Genomic DNA, 27,707 nt, shown 5'->3' with positions numbered 1-27,707 from the left:
AATTAAAAAAAAACCCAGCAAACATTCAAATACTGTATAAATAAATATAAATATATACACTACACTTATTTGTAAAACAGGATACCATACCCAATATGGCCTGTACCATGTGGGCTATTTATACATTTTTATAAACCTTATTGTTATATCACAAATTGAAAGTGCATTACGTCAGGAAACTTTTTAGATAATAAAGATGGAAGCCTTTCACCTTGATTATATCAATTAAAAACGATGGCTATTTTGTACTAGTCTCTTTCCCCTGTGGCTACTGGGTACATGCAATCAACCGCTTTAGTTCATATGGGAAAGCACATGCTTCTCTGTCTCAGTTCATTGTTGACTGAATGTGTCGCTGTGAAGCAGTGAATGAGGTTGCTAGGTTGTGCTGGAAGAGCAATAAGTCCCCTGGGCTTTCCTCAGGCGTTTCTATTGAGCACTGGCTGCAGCTCCTCTTCCCTGTGTTTAATTGCACATGTGTTCTACAGTGCAGGTGGAGAAGGGGAGATCAATGCAGTCATCACAGAAAGTGCCTGAATCAGCAGGCTGCAAAAAAAGCTGAGGGATGGAGAAAGGGTTGGTTTAAAAAAACATATTTCAAATATAAAGACCTATTTTAAATATGTAAATGTAGGTTTATGAATATTGAGGACTGGGTGCCACTATAAATAATTCATAGAGTACAGTTATTTATTTTTTTTTGCATACATTAACATTTCTGACAGCGCCATTTTATCACTTAAACACAACCAAGTATGCCTCAAGTGACATCTTACATCACATAGTCAAGTTGTGGTTGCAAGATGGTACGCCATATTTTTTCAACAATTATCCCTAATGGCATATTTGATGCAGCCAAAATGACAGAAACAAATGCTGTTAAGAAAAATATATGTATTTATTACAGTATACAGTATTTCAGCCTGTTTGGTATTATACAATGGGCCCAGTCACTAATCATAATTTCATCCATCACCATTCGTCCTCATCGCTGCATCTGATGCTATTAATATATTGTGTATATTGTACTACTGCTATAGTGAAGTGCTTTTTCCACTTCATTTCACACTGGTACTTAATAATAAGTCTGAAGTAGACCCAGGTTATTAAATAGGTGGAAAGCAATTGTTAGCATCTCTGACCATAGATCATCATTTATGTATTCAGATTTAATAACATTTTCCCTTTGTATCAGATGACTAATGCCATTACAGGCAGCTGGCAGCAGCCACAAGGAAATGTGTCATTAACATACCAACATATCCAATAGCCATTGAAGTCATGTGGCCATAGAAAGACGTGTTCCCTTGTTCATCACTAAAGAATGTGTAACATTATTACAGCACTGGAGTATTATCCTTGCATCCAAATAAATCCTGCTCAAGCCCAGTATTGTTTTTTTTTTCCCCCTCTACCTAGGTGCCAGCTTTCTACACTGGCACAGCGTTTTTAAAAGTGCCATTTGTTTAAAACATGAAAATGATGCAATCCAGTACTGTTAGTAGCCTTGGCAGGGCTGCGTAATATATAACTCATAAAAGTTTCTCTAACGGCGAGGCGCGACCTCGAGTCTAAAATAAAAAAGCCCCTATGACGTGGCAAACGGCAGACATTAGGTAATGTATTTCTATGAGTCTCTCGTCGCGGCTACTGCTGTTTCTAAAACCAACGCCGAATAAATTATTGGTCCAGACTTGTACATTTTTGCACTGATACCCAAAAAGAGCTTGTCTGATTTGCTGGACTCTCTCTTTTTTTTTACACTAACTGACTCTGACTTAATTTAGGGCCGCCCTCTTTTTTTTGTCTCCACAGAGAGCATGACATCAGAGCTTTAAATAATGCCCGTTGCTTTTTTTTCTCCTCACTACTGTGAGTTGTCCGCCCCTTAGTCAAAGGTTTTGTTCCAGACAGAGAAAGAGAAAGAGGGTTTGTGTTTCAGCCTTGCTGAAAATCCACACCCATTTCATTGCACTGTTTGAGAGGCAAAGTGTCATACTTGTGCTTCAGCACCGGAGTTCAATAACCTATCGGTAATACTTTATATACAGTGAATTATCTACTTAAAAGGCGGCTGAAAAGCATCTGGGAATCAAAAAGGAAGCAAGGAAAGTAGTTCTTGCGTGTGAAAAAAAAAAAAAAAAAAAAATAGGAAGGTTTTAAACGATTTTTTTGTGTGTGTGTTGACTGAAGACAGTTACTTAAGCATGTCGCTTTCGGTACCTCACAACGGTGTAAAGGGAGACAATGAACCCGTGATCGAGCTTTTTGTAAAGGTAAGGATTTTTTTTTTTTGCACGAACCATTTAATAGTCATAACTAAATGTATTTATCAATTTGTGCACTCAGGCTTTGTGTGTGTGTGTGTATTGTATAATCTAGGGGCTTACCTTGTTTTAGATAAATACAATGCATGGAAATGTCGTGGGAAAAAAAAAAACAAACAAAAAAAAAACATGGAACCAGATGTCAACACAATAGTGTTTTATTACATATTGAAAGGTCTGGTGAAAGTGTATATTGTGAAAAACAATTGTTACAAAGTTCTGGTTTATATATAAATAAACAATAATAATAAAAAAATATATAAACAATAGGGAGTGTTTTCTTGGTTTGACTTGTGCGGCGAATGGAGTATTCTCGTGACTTTGTATCATTTAACCATAATAGTACGATCATTTTTTAAGAGTTAGAATAATTACCGTTAGTTTGAAATAACAGAGCGGAGAAAACTGTGCGTTCGTGGTTTGAAATTTAAAAAGAAGTTAAACTGTTGGAATGGTCTCGTTGAATTTGAAAACGATATTGGCACGAGATAATTCCGTTACCCGAGGAACACTCCGTAGAGAGCACCATGTGGGCTTGGCAGTCGCACAGCATGGGAGGATACGATGCCATAGCGCTTTTTTTTTCTTTTTAGACAGAAGGCGAATAAAAAAAATGAAAATAATCGCCCAAAAACAACGCACTAACTTATTACCGTGTAGTGAAAAAAAACTGCATCCCATTGCATTGCACTGCACGTTCTTGTGTCCAAAATACCGCATTGTACTACAGTCAATTTTAGTTTTACCGCAGTACATTATTTATACAATAGGTCATTTAGTTTCAAGGCCATAATATAGTTAAACCAACACTAGGCATTGCCCTTCTGTTACAAGATACTGTAACAGCGTGCAATAATGACTTTGTTTTGTATAAGACAGAGCTGTGATACAGTGATTTTGGTTTAGAATGAAATCCCTTGAGGAAATGAAGGGAATCTGTTGGTGACAAAAGAAAAGCTGTGCTGTGATTGCAAGCTCAAAAAGGTGCAGGTGTCACTACCAGTGGCATTTTTACTGGCATTAAAGCAGCTGCTAACCTTACTAACCTTAATGCTAGTAAAATATCAATATTTCTCTTTCTTTTTCAGTGTTTTGAGGTACTGGTAATAAACCCCTAAAAAAGGCTGCTGTCAGTGGTTTTCTGTGAGCCCTAGTCACTCCTAATGCAAACACATTTTTAGTGTGGTAAACTTTTCCTATCATTCCTGCTGATAACAATTTAGTGTTAAAGCCTCAGGTTATTTTCACAAAAGTATCCTTTTATAATGAAACTGGTAACAGGGGAGACACATTTTTAGTTTCAGAATAAAACAATGCTATTAAAATGACAAGAACTGACAGTAAGTGGCCTTGATATGTGAGTGTAGCAAATAGCTGCCCTTACAGAAACACTGGCCTAAATAGTAATTTCAAAAAACAAAAAAAAAACATGGGGGTTGGGTATTCTTAATTAGCTCTCCCAGTCACCAAGCCAAGTTTGATTGAAGCAAAAGTTTACAATAATTCTGCAGTCATTCAGTTCTTCTGTAATTTACTGAAGTTGTGTCCTAAACCACTGAACTGAAAAAAACAAAACAGAGTCGATCAGGATTACATTGGCTTTATATAAGTTGTAACATGGCAGGGGTTTTACATGGGTGATTCTGGAAATCTCTGGTCTCCTGGCTGTTTTGATACCTGAAAACAACAATAAAACACAACCCTGGCATAGAAAGTGTGTTTATGCTTCAGCTTGCTCTGCGAAAGCATTCGAATCCAAATGGCCACTTCCTTCCACCATCAAAAGCATGCGGTCGATCCCAGTTGTATTACAGATGTGTACTGAACGAGGATCACATTAGTGTTTAAACACACTGTGCCCATAATGAAACATGCAAAAGGACAGGGAGTGAGGGAGGGGGAGAGGGGAGTTTGTTGGCGGAGAGATCCACTTGCTGCAGGTCTCGTTTAGAACGTGAAACACTGTGAATATAGGTACATTTTGTTCAATTTCCAGTTACAACATTTGTCATGACATAATGATGGTGTGAATAGATTGCTCTGTGCTGTAGGATGTAAGATACTATAAAACGATCCTTGACAATGAACAAAAAAAAACATTTTGAAAGGCTTAAAAACGAATATGGGTTGTGAGTTGCTCAATTAACATACCAAATAATCATGTCCAATGATAACTTTTGGTTTAATGCCTGATCATTACATTCACTTTGATGAGAATTAAACCCATATCCCCCCTAGATATGTGAATTAATTTTGGTTAGTTAAGCTCATATTTATTTAGTTACAAGCATGTTTCACATTGATAACGGAGACACACACGCACACAATGCAAATGCTTGCAGAGATGCCCGCCGTTCCTTTCCAATCATATTAATAAAGGCAGACGAACAGGTTGCTGACCCCTGAACTACATCCTAAATGCCAAGAAATCACCCGTCCTTTCTTAATTGCCCCTTTTTGTGATAGATTACGGTATCTCTCCCAAACCTACACAGCTGTCTGCCCTGGGGTTTCTGCGTTACCACAGGCAGATATTTAAAGAGACATGTGTATGTGTGTGTGTATGTGTGTGTGTGTGTGTGTGTGTAGGGTTCTGCAGAGCTGATAAAAGACAAAGGGGGATCAGGGCTACAATAGGTTGTCTTAGTGGTGGCTGCCAGCATGTACACATCCATTATTGATAACCAGTAGTCTTTCATTGTTTAACCAGGATCGTTTAAACAGGACCTTGTGGCGACTCAATGCAATATTACCTTGAGGTTCAGAGCTAGTGAGATTCAATCACACACATAGCCAGTGCTGGAGAAAACTGATAGCATTGTGCTGTTTGACAATTTGTTAAAGGCGGTAACAGCATGCTGTAAAATACACTCTAGCTGCTGATTGTGGAGATTAAGGGTTTCTTGCTGCTGTAATCTTGAATGTTTGCAGAGATTAGAATGAAATATGCATGCATACATTTTAATGTAAAAGTAATAACCAGCACGCTATCAGCTAGGCATGGGAACGCCCAGCCAGAACGTTTTTGATTTGGCGAGGCGGGTCCGGAAAGGGTTTCAGTTTTCCTGGAGTGATACATGCCCATTCCTTAATGATTACCACCCCTTTGTTCAAGGTGGGGGTGGGAAATCTGCAGCGGAATGCGTTTTCCTAAACACAGAGAAATCACCTTGGATACTATTCCATTTAATTTACTGGTACCGTCTGGCTCATCTGGGCTGAGATTGACCAGGGATGCAATATGGTCAGTCTAGCTGTGAAGGCGTTTCCATCATTTACGGTTGATGATGATACATACACCACACGTGGTGGAGAAAGGGTTGGGGGAGGGCCACGTGGGTTATGACGTGCACAAAAAAGATGGGTTCAAAGGCTTTCCAATGAATTAATGTAAATGGTCTACTTACAAGCTTTGACATCCAACCATTTATCAGTTTATTTTACAAGGGCTAGACTGTGTACAAGAAATCTCCACTTTTCTACTTTAGACTACCTCTTCCGTTTTTATTGATCTAATCATTTTGCTTTCATTATTGTCTGCCTTTGGTATCCTAACCCCACTCTTCCCTGAGCTAAGCTGAATAAAAATGAAAATGATTCATGTTGACAGAGGGTTGTAACAAAACCCCTGCAATGTTTAGATTTTACCCACGAGCCCCGAAAGTTTGCAAGGATCCTTGCAAGGCTCAGTAACAGTGTTTAAACCTTGTTGTACAGTAGATGCTATTTTGTTAACCCCCTTTCAGGCACGAGGCAGAAAGGAGAACATACATTGCTTGTGGCTCTGTTTTTCCATTGCCGGAATTTGATTTTACAGTAAAAATAAAAGCAAGTCATTTGCAGCAGCTTGGGCTTATTGATCACAGCTAAGGAGGTAATTCATTTTGGTGTCTCTTGACTGAGTACACACAGAAGAAAGACAAGTGCTGTAAAAATACCAGTATTTATGTACATCCTGAATGTTCATTGAGTACTATCATTTTTCCACGGTCCTGGTGGGTTGTTTGAAATAACCACAGCACATTATTCTGTTTTATATAAAAGGTGCATTGCATGTTAAACAAGGTATGTTTAAACCTAACAGCTGGATTCTCAGAATTGCTTTCCTTAGGTCGAGCTCTGGTTCTGTATACACAGTGATTCCCCCCGGTTATTCTGTTGTTGGATTTGAATAAAATGCAAAATAGATTTTAGAATGAGACCTGGTTGTTTTTGCAACTAGTCTCATATATGTGCGTGTCAGCACTGGTTAAAGGCTAAAACTATTAATAAACTCCCATTGACCTTTGACACCTAGGGTAATGGGGTGGAAAATTCTTGCACTCGAGACAGTTTCGCACCAGACCATGTTTACGGCTTGATAAGATTAAAAAGTTCAGTGAAGGACGTCACGACATGGCCAAGCAGCAAGAAAAATATCTTAGTGTCTCCAGCAAAGATACAATCATCAAAGAGGAAGGTCCTTCTACCAATTCCATTTCACAAGCACACTGTAACCTTGTGGAGTTGATAAGCTCCTTTAAGAACCAAAATGTCAGCGTTTCCTTGACCTGTGTAACACAGCAAAGCATTATAATAACATCACGTGGATATTTATTGAACTTCTACAAGCGGCTGTGTCACAGGAACATTTTCTGTGCCCTCAAGACTGAACTATGTTCCTTTTACTAAAGTCGACTTCCATTTAATAAGTGAGATGGAAAGAACTGTGTCACTAGCGAGTAACACAGCCACCAAGAAAAGCCTCTGGAGTACAAGTTAAGTTAATTTTATCCCAAATAAAAGTAAAAATAAATAAATAGATAAAAAAGCAAGCTAGCAAAGATCCAAGAGGCGTTAACACAAGAACAAGGAGGGTGGGGTAAATGATAAGGTTAATAGGGCTAATAAGAAGTAGGAGATCATGGATTTTAAAGCATTGGGCAACACTTTAGTGATTGAAAACAATGGCAGGTGAGGATAACAATGCATAGCTTTGATGTAGCGCTGTCATGGAAATATGGACATCTATAGCATTGCAAAGACACATGAGTAAGGACAGGGTGTATAAATAGATCTGCTCTGTAAGAAAACTATTTCTATTACATTGGTACATTGCACTCTTCATTACAAAGGGATCATTGGTCTGCCATTGATTTCCATTCAGTGGCACTCGCCTTTGTCACACTTGAGTGCCTGAGTGACACTTTTCAATAGACAATGACCTCACACCTGGGTTGGCCACACATAAGATGGGAGTGAAGATGAGTCAGCAAATCCTCTTAGCAGATCAAAGGTTTCTGGTTACTATGGTAATGTTGCACGGGGAAGCCAAAGTGGCAACAACAGGAATAGAGAGCATAGTAAATGATTCCTCAAATGTGTCGTGTGCTTTGAAGAGTAACCACAGTGGGGATATTAAAGACAGACTAAGCATTCCCCTTTAGCTTGTGTAGATTTCATTTTTATTCCCTTTGCCCCTGGACTTTGAAGTAAATCAGCTGGTCCATCACTCATGAAGAGATAAAGCTAATCAGTCAACTAAGCCATTGTTTTTGCTTAATGAAACCTCTCATACACAGTGTCCATAAGACAAACAGAAATAACACCATGACAATTTGTTCTGCATCAAATAATCGATATATTTGAATAGTCATTGCTTGAAAAGTGTACTCCTTTCTTTAAAAGGTAATTTGACAGGACATAGGGTATAATGAATATTCAAACATGAACATGAAAAAAACACTGTAAAACAGCTCCAATATATTAGCTGGGAGATCAAGATTGTTGCAATGTGTACATATACTAACATACCATGTATTATTATAAATAAGAGAAGAGAATACTGTTTAAAATCCCTGAGTTAGATCCCAGGAGTTGTGTCTCTAAGGCTGTGGAAGCTGTGACCTTTCCTGCTGTCACTGAGACTGGTGGCACCTCAGCCCCAATTTAAATTACTGCTAATTCTTCCACATGGAATGAAGGACTCATTAGGCAGAGTGTACAGTTCCTGTGACCATTCCAGTCATGTGACTCCACCTCCGGGAGATTCATTGCTGACAGCACAGTGAGCAGCAATAGGGATGCAATCCCTTGAAGGACACTGCAGTTTAAAGTGATGCTGGGCCCCTAAACTCACTGTGTATTCTGAATGTTCTGCAGTGGTTTTTTATGAAGCCTTACAAGTAAAAAATATAGTTATCATTCCAAAAGAAAAGCAATACTGAATGTATTGAATATTCTCTAATGAAATGCACAGTAATTGTTTGGAGTATACCACACACCCTGTGTATAAAGACCACAACTGACAGCATTGGGTTGCATTGCATATAACATACACCCCTTCCATACAGCCCTGTCAAGAACCCTGTTCTTTATAGTCTGAAATGCAAGGGTGAAACCCCAGGCCTGCTCACTCTACTCTAGTAACAAGCTCATTTGCATTCATCTCAACACCTGTTAGAGCCATGACACCAAGCCTTCAACAGTAAATATAATTATAGTCAAAAACTTGCTCTATACATGGAGTGTCTCCCAATAAAAATATTATTTCTCTCAGTCCTGGGTTGGGGGGTATCAGGTGTTTTCAATCAGGTTTCTGTAATTCAATTTTTTACAGGTTGCAGTAGCGTACGCATAATCCACTGAAATTAGAACACATAAAACAGTGTGATTTAGTGCCCATCATTGGCGTGTTAATGGAGCCAATGATGAGTGGAGTATGTGGGACGGGACTGGCAGGTATTTGTGTTTAAATAGCTTGCATGGCAAAAGATTCTTCCACCCATTCGTTTTGTGCAGTGTGCAGATTTTCAGAACGGAATAGTAGCTCGTCAAATGCATGCCTTTATGTTTGATTCTGTTATTGATTTGGTGTTGTTTGCTGGCCCCTTCACCCTGCTGGGAATTTGTGTAACAAAGCATCCCTGTGTGATTAGCAATGGCTGTGTTTAATTACTGTAATTACTGTACTTGCTGTGATGCGAATACAAGATAGAGGATAAATATGGGCTTTAGCACTCTGATTAATTGCAGCTTGACCTTGGAGTTCTGATCCAGTAGTAGAATCCAGTGATAAAGAACCAGTCCAGTCTTTAATTAACATTTTTACTGTGTCAAATGCCATTTGAATTGATTCTTTACATTTCCCTTATTATATAACTATATAGAAAGAGTAGGTGAGGCCAGCAGATTCGAAAGGGGCCAGTTTCACATGATTTTCCTGACTAATGAATGAGTGATCTTTATGAAGAGGTTTATTCAGATCTCAGACTGCTAGTGTTTATTATAGTGAACTTTATCCCAAATATTAGCCCAGTATAAAAAAAATATGGAGGGTTCGGGTAGCATAAAAATAGAACTCAATGCACTATTTAGGAACACAACGGGTAGCAGTGTGGAGTAGTGGTTAGGGCTCTGGGCTCTGGACTCTTGACCGGAGGGTCGTGTGTTCAATCCCAGGTGGGGGACACTGACGCTGTACCCTTGAGCAAGGTACTTTACCTAGATTGCTCCAGTAAAAACCCAACTATATAAATGGGTAATTGTATGTAAAAAATAATGTAATTGTATGTAAAAAATAATGTGATATCTTGTAACAATTGTAAGTCGCCCTGGATAAGGGCGTCAGCTAAGAAATAATAATAATAACTGAAATAAATGTAACAATGATTTGGCAAGGTTACTCTCATTCATGTACTTGTTCTTTTACGTGACCTTGGACTATTTTTCCTACCTTATAAAGACATGCCGGGCCAGTACTGTAGCTATGAAACTTTAATAGCTATTTAATAGCTCAAAGCCAGCAATTTCTAGAGCTGTTAAACTGAAGCAACAATGTGATTATATAAGGAAGTTAAAGAATGGTTGTAGTGCAAGCTTCATACTGTACTGCAGCCTTCACTGCATGTTGAATACAATGTGTTTGTTGATATACACAGAGCAAATATTGGCCATCCACTGACAGGACGCCCTTGTTTTGCATTACCGTACAGATACAGTGGGGTAATTGATCTAAATGGTGGCGATCTAAATACCGCCACTGTTTAAATCATTAAAATATGGGGGCATTGAGAAAACCAACATCTGTAGCAGTGTGTGTTTGAGTTTCTTTAGTGTACTATAGTGTTTTCTTTTTTTTTATTAATAATAAAATGGTGGTGTTATTTAGATCTGCCATGGTTTTGAACAATTGATTGGACCCCAGTGTGATCACAAGCCTTTCTTCATGGCATGATCTTTCCACTACATTGACCTCTGATGAGTAATGGATACCCCTGGCCAGCATTTGCAGCATTGCTAGCATTACACTTTGTCTGTTCATCACTTCTGCTTGTGGACTATAAAGAGAAACCTGCTGTTCAGTAATAAAGGAGATTGTTTTGTAACACTGGGGGTGTGAGGCTTGTGGAATTCCAATACAATACACTTAGGCAGGCGACCCTCTGTCTTACAGATGTGTGTCAAGTTTTGAATAACAGAAACTGAAGCTGCTTCTTTTTCCAAATATGAGTAACACTTGTTTGAGAAGGCCTATGACAATTGTCATTTTTGAATTGTTTTGCAAGAAGCAATTGATTTCAGCAGGCTAAAAATGAATTATTTTGCATGATACACTGGACAACCACCAATAGGTTGCTGGAGAAAGATGCTTAGTTTGTGCCCACAATGAATTACAGACAGTGATCTGAATGGTGAGCTGGTCTTTATATGGAGTTGGTGCAGGATTCAATTTAACATTCAACTCAGGCCAGTTTCCGGGAATGCATTTTGAATATCAAATGAATCATTCTGTCATCCATTTAGAATCCAATTTAAATATATATATAAAAAAATGAAAGTAACAATTTCGAAAGCCGTAGTGTAGTGGGGTCAATGGGGCCACAGTGCAGTGTTTTTGTGTTACTGTAGCCATGTAAAGAATTACTGTATACGTGACCTTGGAAATGTCAGCAGTTCAGTGATATCATCTCAGACCAGAGCAGCTGGAGAGAGAAATAGAAAGAGAACGAACACAGGCTGTGACTGTCAAAACCAGGAGCAGTGGAGCTGGGCTGTTGAGTCATCAGTCTGGACCTGAGATTACTCAGTGTTATGGCAACTGCCAGCTAGCCTGGGTGTGTTTCTCTTCTGAAAGGAGGGGAGAGAAACACTGCCGTTTCCAATCTCCATGCACTTTATTTATTTTACTGTATCATGCATTTTTGTACTACGCCCTACGCCCCTGCCCACATTGGCAAAAGCAAAGCGTTTTTAATTATTTAATAGGTCAAGAATACCAGGAACAAATAAAAATCCCATTGAAAAATGTTCCACTGTAAATCTGCACTGCAGTTTTGCAGGTTTACCATGAGGCGCTTGTATTGTAAAATGTACTGACCAATATTGACCATGCGTATATCTCCGTGCTTTACTATACATTTACTATACCATCCTACACTTCTTTAGGGTTTATACTTATTTTCCATCTTTTCAAGAATGCTGACGTTAAATAATAACAAAAAAAAAATTAAGCACTAGCTCTTAAATAAAATGAGACGGCCCCTATTGATTTTCTGTAAAGAAAGCCCTCATGGAGATAGTGAGAGTTCAGTAGAAACACATGTTTGTGCCTCAACCTTTGTACGTGCTTCTTTTGAATTATTGATGAAAGATGCATCTCCTGTATAATGTGGAGTGAAGCGAGGAGAATAGTGGGAATGGCTCATTTTCTGGTTATTTGCACAATTCATGTCAGGTCCTGAAGTCAAGCGTGACCAAGGGTATCAAAATTGACCTTTGGTTTTGGCCCAATGGCTCTCTTGACAAATCACTCATTTTTGTATGTCAATTGAATAATAGGCAGCAATATATTATCATAGAAAATAACAATTTGCTGCTTGGCTACAGCTCTTTCCTGTAGCTCTGGTGAGGCAATCTGGCTTTAATATTGGTTCTGTGGGGAACAATGGCAGGAGGTGTTTTCCGTGGATAACAGATATTGTTTTTTCATCAGCTTGTCCTGTTCTAACATATACTTCAACACAAAAAAGTCCACGTCTTTCCCCATTTCAGTATAGTAAAGTATCCTGTTTTTCCCCCATAAAATCAAGGTTAAAGTCAGGTTTAAGCAAGTAAACTCTTTGGTGTGCTGCCACTATCTCTCATTACAGTTTCCAAAGCACCAACAAGGAAAGCAGAAGACATTATCTTCATATACCGACAAACTTTTACAACTAAAGCTTTAACGTGTAGAGGAAAGCAGAGTCACAGCACAGAACATGCGTTTTAATGGGTGGTCTTGAGAGATCTTTTAAACCATTAAAGCTACTTAGCTCACTCTATACAGTACAGCCTTTGTGTGGTAAGGACCTATTCGTTCCGATCATTTACAGCAGGTGAGATCTCAAGAAGCGTGTCACTTTCTCCTCCCTGGGCTGGGGAGGTTACATGTTAGTGACAAATCCAAGTTGACAGCTGGAAATAGCAAAGTGATTTTTCACATTCTATCATACATCCATCTCCGCTTCAACCTGTCCCCACCCCAAACCTAAACTAAGCACCAAACACCTTATTTAGTATTAGTCATGCTAGATAAGGATACATGTCTGTAAGGACCTATATTTAGTGCCGTATACAAAACTACATTCAGCAGCATGTAAAGCCTAACAACATAATGATGATTATTAAAATACAATGCATTTTGTAACTATAACAAAGTGCATTATAAGTGCCCTGAAATAATAATCATTTGTCTTCTTCACATCGGCTAATCTATAAAAAAAAAAAAAAAAATAGTTTGTAAGTTTTTTCTTTTATGATTCACCTATTGAATTAAAGCACTTACTCAGTCAGTGCCGGAAGGAGATCATATTTTAAGTATCAACCCCAACATGCCAGTCGCATAGAAGTCTGCCAGGTAATTCCACACTGTTAAACCTGAGCAATACATTTGCTAAGGCAAAAACAATAAAGAATAATAATAAAGATAAAAACTCATCTCATGAACGTGTTTGGAAATACGATACAGAGTGTATCCCAACAAGCTAAACACAAGGATCCTAGGCAGTCCAAACAGGACATTTTTTAAATAGTTTTGCATCTCGTATCTTTGCAGAGAGGCCCACGAAAGGGGGGTGAGTCTGCAGCTCGAAATGCTAATGGAAGCAGCTTGTCAGTCCACATGCCTGCCTGTTTTCTGGGCCTGTGTCTGAATGGATTGGAAAGGAAGGAAACGGCAGTTACAGGCTCCCCAGCCTGCATTCGAAAGTTATTCCCAAAGGAAGGAATAATCAAATGGCTGTTATTGGCACTCATTATTGAGAAGGGAGAGTGACTTACCGCGTGCAGATTTAAAGTCTTACAATTAAAGAACACTAAAGCACACAACTCCTTTCTGAAATTAACACCTGCTACATACTTATGCCACAGTAACTATACAGAGAATTTGACACTGTGGGTATACCTGGGGTTGGTCAAAAAATTGGAAATACCCGCAAATTGAAGCAAATTTCATCCCAAAGCTGCTTATTAGTCAAGACCACAGATCTTATAGACTTTGATAGGCGATCAGTTGGGAATGGCTCAGATATCCAAAACTGATTAATGAGTCCTCCGAGATGCTCTGGAGAACATACATGAATTCCACCCCGAACACTGAGGAATTAGAGGCTGTCTCTCACCAGTCACAGGGGAATGATTCCTCCAGCAAAAGTGTCTACTGTGTCTTTGAAAATTCTTGTTTTTTTGAGCAATCATATTTCGGAAGTGGGCTTGTTAAAAACATAAAATAATGAGAACACTTACTCATTGCAGATGCGCCATCAGATGCGTTACTGTTCTAAAAATAAGGAATTGATCATTCACGATGAGGAAATTACAGAAGTATGAAACTGGTTACGGGTTGCTAAAACACACAGGGCACCATTTTCTGAGAGGAAAACCAGCAAGAATGACTTGGCTGCAACACAAGGCAGTCCAGTTACTGTTCTCTGTGGTGTGTTGCTTATTATAGACCAGTAAAATCATTCCTCATTCCTCTATGGAGAATTGTCTGGCCTTTGAAATCGGGCCCTTATTTATGAAAACTTTTTTTTTATCAGTTATTTATTTTTAATCTACGGTGTTTTACAATAGAGGTTAGGCCTACATCTTCAAGCTCAGTAAGCAGAACAGAAACAAAGGGTTCACTGTTTTTAATAAAAGCATATATGTCAATACAATATACAAGTATTCAGACACAATTTGAGAGATATGTATAGTTTCGAACTTGAATAATGGATTTCACTCAGGTACTATTGAATCAATAAATAACATGACTTTTTTTTCTACTTCTTTTAAATAAAATAACTAACCCCTTTGAGATTGCGTGGGGTCTTTCAAGTGATGCTTGCTAACCTATGCCCTCTAGTTTCCCTCGATAAAGATTTCTTATGTTTCATTAAAGCCAATTTAAAACACATTTTCCAGGGGCATTTGAAAGGCTATTTATTATTCATTTGAATGTAAATGCTTGTTCATCTCCACTCGAAGACCCTATGGAATACATATCTGCTGCACACATTGCCATGAGAACGGCAGTTGGATTGTAACGGAGTGAACAGTTTCTGTTTTTCTTGCTCTGTTGATAATTCCCAATAGGGGTACAGCTGTTTCTTCAAACTGTAAAAATGCTAAAACCTCTCGATCCCAGGGTGCTTTAGCATTAGTTGGTTGTGCCCTCATCTACGTACATGTACCTTCTCTTTGATACTGTATACAGTATCAATTCCAGCAATAACTGAATTATGTTGAACTCTTTAATTAAAATGAATCCACCTTTAAGGTAAATTCCGAATATGGTATTAAAGTCTGTTACAGTTAACATTTAAGTTAACAATTTTGAGGAGTGTTTTTTTTAATCCGTACTAGGCTGCTATATAAGAGTTATAATGAGTTCTCTAATTTGTCTCGATAAGCTTTATAATATTTGGTAGTTCCCACACGTGTGTTTCTTCACAATGTACCACACTGATGCCTTGTTCGCAGGAAATGAAACTGAGTGACTGTGAAGAATAATCTAATAATAAATTATACATCGTTTTCTAAGCTGAAGTCATTTTTGTGGTTGTGTAGAGACCCGGCTTTAAAATCAGTCTGCAGGGGTGACATCACGTATTGCCAAGACAAAAAGAAGATGCACTCACTGTAATATTTTATTTAATATGTTATGTGCATTCTTCAATAGTTTAACTTCACTCCCTGCTGAGTAATAACCTGCAGAATCTGTCCTTCCAGATGGCAGTACATATAAAGACCACGTGATGCTTCTACCCCATTTACTTACATAATACAAAGTAACAGGACGTCTTCAAATATGAACAGAATTAGATGCTCCAAATGAATCTGAGGCTTAAAGAGTTATTATGCTCATCTGTCAAGTAGCTTGCAGTGGTCCATGCAACTTGCCATCTCAAACTAGACACATTTTCAGAAAGACAGACAAATGCAGATTGTGTATTCTTTCGCAACATTTAGTGTAACTTGGTTGGTAGCTATCTTTGAGCACTATTGACAATCTATAACCCATGTCCTGTCGTTGTGTTGATTGAATGTAGAAAACGACTTCAGATACCAAGATTTCTTGATTGTCAGACTCAGAAAAGTATAACTTATTAACAGAAGAATATATACACCACCACCACCTGCTGGATAATTTAAACATACCAACTCATGGCAAATACTCATGGATAGTGGCTGTAATTTCTGTTATTTTCTATTGGAAAAATAGTATGAAGGTGTTATTATCACCCTTTGGGAATGCATATATCTGCTGGGGTATATAATAGAAGGAGGCGTACGTCAGATTTGCATCTATCAAGATAATCGCTTGTCTGATTGTTGTGAGGACCTTATTTAATAGTTATTGAGAGTATCAGAAAGTATACAGTGCATGTAGGTCATGGTGATCAGTGCTTTTCATGTTACGGATAGCTCCTATTTTTTGTGTTCCTGTTATTCCATTTGAAGTTAGTGAATTTGTAGGCCCTTATCAAGGGGTCTGTGGTAGCACTAGGACTGCTTCAGCTACTGCGTGAGCCATTTATAGAATGCTATTACTTTTGTAAAATATTTATATGTTGACATGCCATTGATATCATACAGATATGAACCAATGTACTGTAAAAGCACAGTACCATTCAGTACCTGTGAGCTACTCTATAAGGAGCTCTGTGGTGTGTTTGTTATTTGTTACATGATGGTGTTTTGGGTCTGCTTAAGTTTTAATCACGATAATGCACCACAGCCCACAGTGAACATGTCAGGAAATCATTAAGATCTTGCAGCATATTGCTGTGAATATTAAACAATATAAAGATGCTTCAGTGAGTTTCAACATAGGGCTGCCAGACAGATTCCAAGAGAAAAGATATTGGAATTGAGAAACATCTGCGAATGCTTGAGTGTAATAATAAAAAATAATAATAATAAAGGGGCATGTTTTGGAATGTCACCATCGGTATTGCAGGAGTTAGTTTGTCCTGTTGTGTGCTTTACGCAGTGATAACTGCATGCAGTGCTCTGCACTACTGCAATTTTAAGAGAGGAAGCTTAAAAGTTAATGTTGTATCTCAAAGTGTAACTGTGTAATATTTTCCTTTGCAGGCTGGTAGCGATGGAGAAAGCATTGGAAACTGCCCCTTCTCACAAAGACTGTTCATGATTTTGTGGCTAAAAGGAGTGGTCTTTAACGTCACTACAGTGGACCTCAAGAGGTAAGAGGCATTTTTACATGTACAATATAGTGAATATAGTGGTTAGGGCTCTGGACTCCAGACCGGAGGGTCATGGGTTCAATCCCCAGTGGGGGACACTGCTGTTGTACCCTTGAGCAAGGTACTTTACCTAAAATTGCTCCAGTAAAAACCCAACTGTATAAATGGGTAATTGTATGTGAAAAATAATGTGTAAAAAAATAATGTGATATCTTGTAACAATTGTAAGTCGCCCTGGATAAGGGCGTCTGCTAAGAAATAAATAATAATAATAATAATAATAATATATTAGGGGTGTACAGGAAGTGAATGCTGTGGCTAAAAGCACCTCCCCTTTAGTGTGATATTGAACATAGTGGCTGCCTGTGGTACAAATGCATTAAGGGAAAAATAATTGTTATGCTTATCACAAACATAACAGTCCAGATTGGTTAAAACTCAGAAAGGGGCAGAAGATGTTAGGTTCATACTGCCAGCTATAAAAACTGCAACAAACAGGGCTGTCTACACTAGAGTAGTGATCTGTCCGGAGTGTTCCTTCTAAGTGTCAGGGAGCCACAGAATAATATCTGTTATTTTTAGTGAGCATACAGGACAGTTGATGGTGTTTATTTCCTACAGCCCAGAGTAATTAAGGGTTTAAAACACACACTCCTTGCTAATCATATGGAACACCCCACAGCTATAGCTATCCACTCTGACCCTCCCTGAACACTCCACACAGAAGCTCCTTTCTTCTCAGTTTCAAGCCATGTCTGTGTTGGTAGGCTCCTCCAGTCAAAACAAGGCAACACAAATAAAACTGATGATGTTCGGTTTGTTTACTAGGATTCCAAAAATGTTTCGCTCTATAACCTCCAGCTGTCACATATAAAGTGATCAGCAGGTCTGCTTTCTGAAAGAAAACAAAAGTAAAATGCACAAATTAAACAGAAAGACTACTGTGCAGCACACACACAGATTGTAGTGTAGAATTCAAAGTGATTGTGGAACACTGCTACTATATATATAGACTATATTTCTACCAGGTTTCAGACCAGGTGCAATGTATATGGCTGCTCTTGGAAACCACCTTTATACTAAATTCAATCATGAGTTAAGTTTGAATGAAGCGATGGGAACGTATTCAATTATTTACTTTAACATGTGAAGTGGAGGATTTAAGTAGGAACTCTATCCTTATCTCTTACTAGCGGATCGACACTTGATATGGGAGGGACAGGTAAATTATATTTTATTTAAGGATTTGTAGACAATACATATAGAGGCTGCCTTACAGGAATGCATGTCTACACAGAGCATCTTGGGTTAGATGCAATACAATACAGGAATGCATTAAGGATACAATACAAAAAGTTTGAAAAGGAAATGCTGTAAGCAAGATTGGTACTTTTGACAAAATGTGTAGCTGTTCTGTGATACGGGCTAATGTTATCCTTCCATATCAGGAGACGGTACAGTTTGAATAATCAAACATCACAAAGGCTCGTATTCACAGCACAACATGATTAACAGCAGGACTCAGAGTGGAAGTAGCACATAAATGTTTTAACATCCAGGGCCTTAAAGGAAGAAAGTTCAAAGCATAATAGTCACAAAATAACTCGGTCACATCTAGTGTGTTTAGAGACACTTCTCTTTCGCAAATACAAAAACTTGACTTTGTCTCAGATTTGATTAAAATAGTTAGTGCTTAACTCAATATGAAATTACAGAGTTACCCACTATTATTCTCGTGACTGAGGACTGGATCTAAGGAGGCCTGGTAGTAGAACTAAAAAGCAATTCCTGTGATGGCTTTTCGGAAATTACCGACATTCTTAGAACAAAACAAACAAATTTTCACGCCAGACTTCTGTAGTAAATCACTCCTCCACACTGTGTTCCTGCCGCACTCCCCCATCTCCCTTTGGTCCAGCTTCCTTCAGCAAACAGGCTCAGTGGTAACACACAATCCTGTAGCTCACAGCGTAGCCGTGGAAGTATTAAATGCACCTCCCCAAAAGGAATGCAGCTTCCTTCCACCCCCATCTCCAACTCCACTGCTCACCCTCCCCCAGCTTGTAAAACAAACAAGGGTTATTAGGGAGTAATGCCAAAGCTGTGAAATCATTTCCTGTGCTTATAGTATTGACTTGATCTGCAGACCTGAGCTTCAGCTACATTGTGATGTGGCTGTCAGTGTTTGCACTCTGTGCAGTTTTGTAAATACTTGACCATTCCAGTAGCAGGCAGTAGAATTGCTTGTGGAGTAATCCCCCAGTTGATTTGTAAAGAATCGTCACGATTCACACTTGCAAAATATATTTTATGGAGAAGCCCTGTTAAAAATGTAAGTGAAAAGAGTATCTCTAGATGCAAAGGTTTAGTCAAGGTTTCACACACACACACACGCACACAGACACACACACACACACACACACACACACACACACACACACACACACAGTTTTTAAATCCATCTCAGCTAATTAAAAAGTCATATGAAGTGTCTACCCTATGCACTGTAAACAATGAACTGGCAATGCAATCTTTCACCTGTAGGGCAGGGGGTTCATTCATTCTGCAGTCAGACTGCTGCCTTCGTCCAGCTCCCCCCTGACTGTATAGCTGGAAGATTAAACTGCTAAGCCTGGACCCCCATGGTAGTCCCAAGAGGATTTCCATACATACAGGGAGGGAACTCATTCCGGTCAGCTACACTAGACTGAATAAACCTGCACTTGGGTTTATTACTTTACAGTATGTCCACGTGCAAGAATCTCATCCAATTTGTTATGCATGACAATGTTAACGGCAAGTTGACCATAGTCATTTTGCACAACTTACAATGGTTTGGCCTTGTTTGCCCTTGCTTTGCCATATTATAACTAAATATATTCACAACAAACGTTACTACTTTGCAATCACATTTGCACTGCATGTCACAGCAACTTTTAAATAGGGTTTTGATCTGCAGAATGGTCTCCAAGTAAGCTTGGCTAACTTTAAATAAGCCAACACAGCAACATTTCAATGTACAGTATACAATGCATCAGTACAGTACTGGCTAGTTTGTACTAGAACTCTCTCACTTGATGTTTGCATTGTTCCAGGTTGTGAGTCCTCTTTCGATCAGAGTCCAGCTCCTGGCTCACAAAAAGCTGGCATCAGTGAGAGGAGTACAATGGTCAGGCCAGCTGAGAGGGTCAGTCTCTCTGCACTGTGAGAGAGAGAGAGAGGAGAGTTACTGATATAACTCAGGGCTTTCGCATGTTTTCAACCTTTTCAGTGCCACTGTTAATAAAACACTACAATTGCAGTGCTGATTGTTCTATTAAAACAGTCATAGTGTTGTCTGAAAGGCCCAGCCCAAACTGTTATCCTAAACCTAGTTCACACAAAGAGGGGCCTGCCACAGTACATGCACAGTATTAGCCTGATTTCAGCATTGTGTTCTGCAGTCCGGATATGTTTCTGCAGCTTTTTTTGTTTCTTCTGTTTTGCTCCAGGAAACCAGCAGACCTGCAGAACCTGGCCCCAGGGACACATCCCCCATTCATCACCTTCAACGGAGATGTGAAGACAGACGTCAACAAGATAGAAGAGTTCCTGGAAGATGTGCTCAGCCCTCCCAAGTGAGTCAGCAAGAACTGCGGGAATGAATACCTGAAATAATCCGATAAAGAGGATCCGGGGGAGCGTTTTGGATAGGGAACAAGGATTAATGGGTCTGATTTCTGACACAGTGGTGTCCATGTTACATATGAAATCCCATTGAAGTAAATGTTTGTTATTAAGTACATTGGTAATAATCATAGACCTATTAGCTAACGATCGCCATTCCTTTTGATCAAGGATTCCACCCTGGCCCAATTGTATATACACTACTTCATCAATAGATAAGGAAACAACACCTGGCAAAAAAAATGTCATTACAGTTACTTGCCAGTTACTTGTCAGTTACTTGCCCTTTTAAACTGCTTATTGGAAAAGCAGTCCACCCTCTTTCCCCTTGTCGAGCAAAACTGCAGTTGTGTTTGTGTCTGTGGTCTAAGAACAGTACGAATACATAGGGTTAGTTATCTCTAAAATCATCTTTTTGGGTAAAGCATGTTTTTAACAATTACTGGAAATAAAAGGTGGGTCTAAGTGGTTTCAAAGCCAGATGCCACAGGATGGTCCTTGTAATGCAGTGAGATGGTATGAAATGAACAGCCTGTAGGACTGATCAGGATTTGGCACTGAATAACACTATTTCAGTAATTATTTAGATTATACAGTTTAAAGATAAGCATCATACAGAACATAGGAAGTTAAACAGGTAAGGGATCGCGCTGCTATCTGGCTGCTGTGAGTGGCATCACTGTTCCTCAGATTGCAGTGTCTGGCATGGCAAGCCAGCGCAGGATCGGGTGTGGAAAGCACTGTTAGTGAATGCTGCAGGAGACACTCGAGCTCCAGACACCACCTTGACCCGCTCAGCTGTGGAATGCAGAGCATGCAAATATTAGCGCAGGGATTTTGAAAACTGAGCTGTAGTTATGCTTGGCTGCCTTTGCTTTGTGGATATCTGTGATTATATATCTGCTAAATAGCTTGGTGTTGCTAACTGAGAAACTTGTGCAATGTGTTTTTAGGTACATGAAACTCGCTGCCAGACACCCAGAATCCAACACTGCTGGGATGGATATCTTTGCCAAGTTTTCTGCCTTCATCAAGAACTCAAAACCAGATGCAAACGAAGGTAGGTTTCTTTGAAACCCAGCTGGTCCAGAGGTCACTAAGCCTTATGATCCACACAGAATAAGGGCAAGGAAAACACAAGAAAGTTCCACTTTGCTCAGACTGTTCTTTCAGAAATGGGAATTTTCACGGGGAGCTGCATATTACATGGTAATGAGTACATTTCATGGAAAATCGTGAAATCTGGGAAAACTGAAATAAATACAGCCGTACATGGGGCAGGGCTGAGACACACAAGCAGTGGTTATTTTCTTCCCTGTGCAGAGCCGTTCAAATCCGCACAGATCTAGTTTCTCTAATCCTCTGTGGAGTTTTAATAAACCACTTTTGTTTTTTTTAGCAGAGTACTGAACTGCTGGCTTGCAGTACACCAGCAGATGCTCTAATGATGGTTATCAAGGTCTGTTGGTACAGCTGAATTATGTCAGAAATGATGAGCTCATTGTCCAAAAAAAGGGTCACGGTGGCACGCAACCTGTAGACCCTCGGATTCAATTACTCCTTGCAGCTAAGAGAATCCTGGTTGCTAAGCAACTCCCTGGAGTCTTATTAGAGCTGCCAGAGCAATTTCTAACACTGCGCCTTTTGTTGTGATTTCATCTTCTGGCTAATCAGGCTTGAAGGCCTATAGAGTCACTCAGTATGTTTTTGCTCTTTTATTTCTGTAGGTCGTGCTTAGCCGGAGTTGAACTTAACTATCACACAGCATTTAGTGGTGAAGATCAAGAGTGCTTTTGTTGCAATGAATTAACATGTCAGAGCCGACACACTTGCACGTAGAAGTGAGAATGTACATGGATTTACAGCGTTCAAACGTTTAACATGGTGTCAGCAATACAGTGTCTTCACCTGTGCCTTCTACTCGCTGTAACCAATGTACCACTGATTTGGGCCTTTGATTAGTTACCAAACTATAGACATACAGTGGACAAAATGATTTCAGCCCCATTTAAAAAAAATAACAGAAACGACTTGTTGATTCAAAACTAACATTAAACTGTGTTTTGTTTTAAGTCATGAACATTTTACAACTAAACACAAACATGTATACATTTCACTAAATCATAGGATCTGCAGTCCCCAAACAGCACAAAATACAGTGACTGCTAAATTTTGCCGGGACCTTGTAGAAAATTCGTACTATCAGGTAATTTGTCTAATCCGAGTTCATTTTAGGGAGAATTCACTGGATAATCTCATTATGATAACATTTGGGAGTTCCGAATTTTTTATCATTGATAATTTAAAACAAGATGTGTTTTTTAGTTTTAGAATGTAGTTCATTTTAATTGTGTTGATGAATGAAATACGTAACACAGTACATTAGAGGTTATTCTATATCCATCACAAGAAGAGAGAGTTGAACTGATAATAGCTTGCCAGGTTACTGGAGCCATAGTAATTAAGCGTGAAAAGAATTCAGTGACGCACGTCATGTAACGTTTTTCCATTGCTTGCTCATGTTTTTCAAATGGTTATTAAACTCTAAGCAATAGCGTTACTCATGGGATATGATGACATTTGTTTTGGGACTTTCGTGTTCCTGTGTGTGATAAGACTGACATTCGGTGTGATAATTTCCTAGCTCAGGCATTGAGGACTTTAAGCACTTAGAATATCTTATCACAGAACCGAGTTGCAAATTACATATAGTGTGCCAGCACAAAGTGATGCAGTTAAGTCTATTCTCGCATTACACAAAGCTATGTTTAGCAAAGATATTGGACAAACAGACAACTTGTATTGTGTGCGTTTGGTTTGCATTTTGTAAGTGAAATACTCCCTCTATTGGCCAGCTAACTGAAGTGATTCTTTAATGCAATTTGACCTTGTTCTTTCCTTTTAGTGAAAAACAAACATTTCTTTGTTTATTTTTTTATTGGAATAATGTAAACTATGACTCTTGTTTTGAGAGATGTTTTTTTTTTGTTTGTTTCATTAAATATTTTTTTAGCAATTTAGGGAAAAGTGCATTATTTATTTATTTTTATTTAAATCTTAGCATTAGAAAATGTAATTTACCAAAAACGTACTCGTAGAATACACACACACACACGGCCGAATTGGGCACTGTAGTGACGCCTGAGAATAGATTTTTATGGAAGGCCACCTGGGTCAAAAATATGTTATTTAGTACACATATTGATTTGGACCAATCAGAATACATAAAACATAAATAATATGTGTTCTAAATAAATGTAAATTAACTACGCATTTTCTTCGCTGGGGCTGGTCATTTTACAGAAGTACCTACGTAGGGGCTGGTCATTTTACAGAAGTACCTACGTAGGGGCTGGTCATTTTACAGTCATGCAGCATAATTTTAAGAGTAGCCAGTCACCTTTGGGAAAACTTATTTTTTAATGAATGAAATACGCTTAAAAAAATCAAGAATTAGGAAAATTGCAAATCATGGCAGCGAAAGATTTCTTCTACAGTGCAAATATAGATTTGTTGAGTGCTGCACGGTTCAGTTTGTATTAACAATGTACACAATAAGTTTTTTTTTATGTTCTAATTATATTTATTTCAGTTTTACACTCAAATATTGAGTTACCATAGCTAATATTAAATTCAATATTACATCTTTCAACACTTGTTTAAAATTACATATTAGTTACAGTGGGGTTACCACTGAATTTAAAGTGATTTTTAAGGCTCTGAAACCGCCAGACTTTATCCAATGCCAAGTCCATATACCGCTGCGAATTGGGCAGGAATGGCAGATTTTTAATTGGATAATTTAATTAAATCCTCTGCTCAAGTTCGACAGATCAGGTGTGTCGGCCTCACAGTAATCCTTAGACTGTAGCGTTTCGGATGTCTGTAGTCATACACAAACTCAGAAATGGTGCCAGAATTTCTTCATCTCTTTACTGTATTTGAGGTTTAAAGTACCAAAGGAACACGCTTTGAGCTCAAGCGTCCGTCACGTACACATCTAGATCAAATGCTGTGCCACGTCTCAGAGTCCTGTGTATTGATGGTGTCTCCCGCCCCTCTCCCAGCCCTGGAGCGGGGTTTACTGAAGACCCTGCAGAAGCTGGATGAGTACCTGCACTCCCCTCTCCCTGATGAGATTGATGAGAACAGCATGGAGGATATCAAAGTGTCCAGCCGCAAGTTCCTCGACGGAAACGAGATGACACTGGCTGACTGCAACCTGCTGCCCAAGCTGCACATCGTCAAGGTAACCACACAGTACCCTGTCTGTGTCTTAATCTCTTAATCTCTTTTTTTACCTTATAATAAATACTTTATTAACACTTCTTAGATGTTTAATATATATACAGTGTGTGTATATATAAGTGTAATAGACTGGTTACAAACACATTTACATACAAAATCACACTAATACATGCTTTGAAACAAAATGTTTGTCATTTTTTTGAGGATCTTTTTGCAGCATTTAATTGATTAATCGATGATTGATCACCATGGCTTTTATTTTGCCAGCCCTAATTAAACATCCAATAATCGATTAATCACTGTGATGCCCTATTTGGAGCCCCACACCTTACGTAGCTAAAAAACAAAATATAGACAAATATTGTATTGAGATGAATCCTATATCAGAATGCCAATACTGAAGCGCTGTACATGGAGTCTGTTAAAAATAAAATAAGAATACAAAAGAAATTGACACGGGTGTGTAATTGTTCCCGTTTGCTTGCAGGTGGTGGCAAAGAAGTACCGCGGCTTTGTAATCCCGAGGGGCATGACTGCTATCTGGAAGTACCTGGCCAACGCCTACACCCGAGAGGAGTTCACCAACACCTGCCCGAGCGACACGGAGATCGAGATCGCCTACGAAGACGTGACCAAGCTGCTCACCAAGTAACCAGCCCCAGACAAACCCCCAGCAACAACAGGACTGTTCACAGAGCGCGCGTTTCATTTACAACATTATACGTCTTTTCATTTACAACAATAAAACTGCATGATTAGATTTTTTACTTTTGCCGTTAAGCGAAGTCACAGATAAAGTGCAGTAGAGAGTGGGCAATGCAATGGTGAAGTAATATGGGAGCTGCCAGCTGTTCAGATGAAGGAAATACATTCTGAAGGAATGTCATTGTTATATCATTACCAGTTGCTGTTTATCATACAGCATTACCAGATTTTTTTTAATGTCTCCACATGCTATGTAACTTCACAGCAGTGTTATCATACAGTGTGTTACAAATGAGATAGGGAGTGGAGAGGTGATTTTAAGAATGTTGGAATTGGAGAGGACTAATGAAGCAAAGCTGTAGGACCTCCAGCATGTCTTTTGACAACGAGAAGTTGCGCGCAGCTTTAAAATAAATGATTAAACGGGCGAGGCAGCTCTGGCAGTGTGAGCTTGTGGTACATAACTAAGCCTACAGGTCTTTTACATCACTGTATCAGAATCTGGATTAGACAGATAGGTCTTACTGAAGAGAGCTGTCACATGAAAAAGCTAAAAGACGTAAAAAAAATAAAGTTGAGATCATTTCAGAATGCTCGAGGCTTATAATTAACATTGTTGAGAGACTAGAGTCACCTAACAGAATGTATAAAAGGGTCCTGAACTGCAATATAATTATTGAGGGGAGAGGCTGAAAATACAGCTCTAGTGGCCCACAACAAATTATAGATGTATTCCCCAATGTTTCTGAAACCCAACTGACACAATGAAGTTAATCACACTGGCAGTAAAGTATTTCTTCACCTGTAGAAGTGTGGTTCACTTCAACTGAATGACTTTCTGTGGCACGAATGTTTTTAGTATTATTTTCGAACATGTAAGGTATATCATTTGGATGTTTGACTTTGTTTTCTTTACTTTTAAAAAGGTGTTGACACACTGAGACACTAAGATGTGTGCATCAAGTTACTCTAAATATATTTGTACAGGTTTTACTGAATAGTAGTGCAGTGATTATCTAATAGGGATTTGATAGTTGGTATCAATGCACTCAGTACCGGAACTCTTCAAATTTGTACTCTTCATCCAAAATCTCAATTGGACTCTTTATTTTTTATAAATTAAAAATAAAATCTTTATTACATTTTTATTCTTTTAATGCAAAAGAATTGTAAATATTTATCTCTAAATGTTATCATTTTGTACTGCGATGCTGTCCATTCAGTTTATTTGAAGGAAGCATACTTTCTGTATGTTTTGGGTTTTTGAAGGGAGCATGTACAGTGTCCAGTCACCAGTGTTTGCTTGATTTCTTGAGTAGTTTTCAATTAATCATTGCATTACTATCAGTGTATGTGTAATACTTTTAGATGCGGATTAGGGCCTGCATTTCAATCATATTGAAATGAAACTAAATTACGATACAACTGCAGATTTGCAGAAATCTTTGAAAGTTCTTCAAAATGATTTATGTGATCGACTGAAATTGGGACGACTGTTGCCTTCAAAGCACGTTTTACAATATCGTTATCTGCCAAGCCATGACAATATATTGAATATATTGCTTAAAACACCTGCTACTCTTCCATTTACCCGACTAGTAACTTGTTCTGCATTTGCAAAATGTTTACTTTGTCACAATTCATGCATGTATTTGTGAAAATCAAACCCTGCATTTTAATTAAAGTACCGTTTGGAATTCAGTCTGATGTTTCTTTATACGTGCCTAGCAGAGGTGCAAGCAGTTTCCTAATTGAATACCGGACAGGTAATCATCATCAGTAATCCATGCATTGAGAAGAAGCAATGAAATGTGTAGACTCTGAAATGGCATCTGATTATATAGAGTAATAGAACACAGGTAGTGAGATAATGGTATTATTAAAAAGAAAGAAGCCCTATCATTTCCTTATGAAACGGAGGAACTTCAGTGTAGCATTGAAAGCATGTGATTCTGGGTTACTCGCTGCACAAGACTCTCAGATACCTGGGTGATTTCATTCATTATTGTTGTATCTCTAATGCATGGATCTTTGAAGATCTTCAAAAATT

General features: G+C 38.6%; 1 protein-coding gene across 1 annotated transcript; it reads left to right on the top strand.

Moving 5' to 3' along the window:
- The first annotated feature begins 1,852 nt into the window (after positions 1 to 1,852).
- On the top strand, positions 1,853 to 27,358 carry LOC117414178 (chloride intracellular channel protein 4-like). Its single transcript, XM_058999746.1, has 6 exons — positions 1,853 to 2,276; positions 16,929 to 17,038; positions 20,530 to 20,655; positions 21,658 to 21,764; positions 24,772 to 24,953; positions 25,440 to 27,358. The coding sequence occupies exons 1-6, from the start codon at positions 2,208 to 2,210 to the stop codon at positions 25,602 to 25,604; spliced, it is 759 nt and encodes a 252-aa protein (XP_058855729.1). The 5' UTR covers positions 1,853 to 2,207; the 3' UTR covers positions 25,605 to 27,358.
- Positions 27,359 to 27,707: the final 349 nt, after the last annotated feature.

The sequence above is a fragment of the Acipenser ruthenus genome, chromosome 25 (assembly GCF_902713425.1).
Source record: "Acipenser ruthenus chromosome 25, fAciRut3.2 maternal haplotype, whole genome shotgun sequence".
In the NCBI taxonomy this organism is placed as follows: domain Eukaryota; kingdom Metazoa; phylum Chordata; class Actinopteri; order Acipenseriformes; family Acipenseridae; genus Acipenser; species Acipenser ruthenus.
Note: the sequence above shows the minus strand (reverse complement) of the source record. Positions and strands in the feature narration are given on the sequence as shown.

Coding starts and splice junctions, on each gene's coding strand:
- LOC117414178 (XM_058999746.1), top strand. CDS start 2,208: ATGTCGCTTTCGGTACCTCACAACGGTGTAAAGGGAGACAATGAACCC. Junction 17,039..20,529: donor ACTACAGTGGACCTCAAGAG/GTAAGAGGCATT, acceptor GTTTTGCTCCAG/GAAACCAGCAGACCTGCAGA. Junction 21,765..24,771: donor AAAACCAGATGCAAACGAAG/GTAGGTTTCTTT, acceptor CCCCTCTCCCAG/CCCTGGAGCGGGGTTTACTG.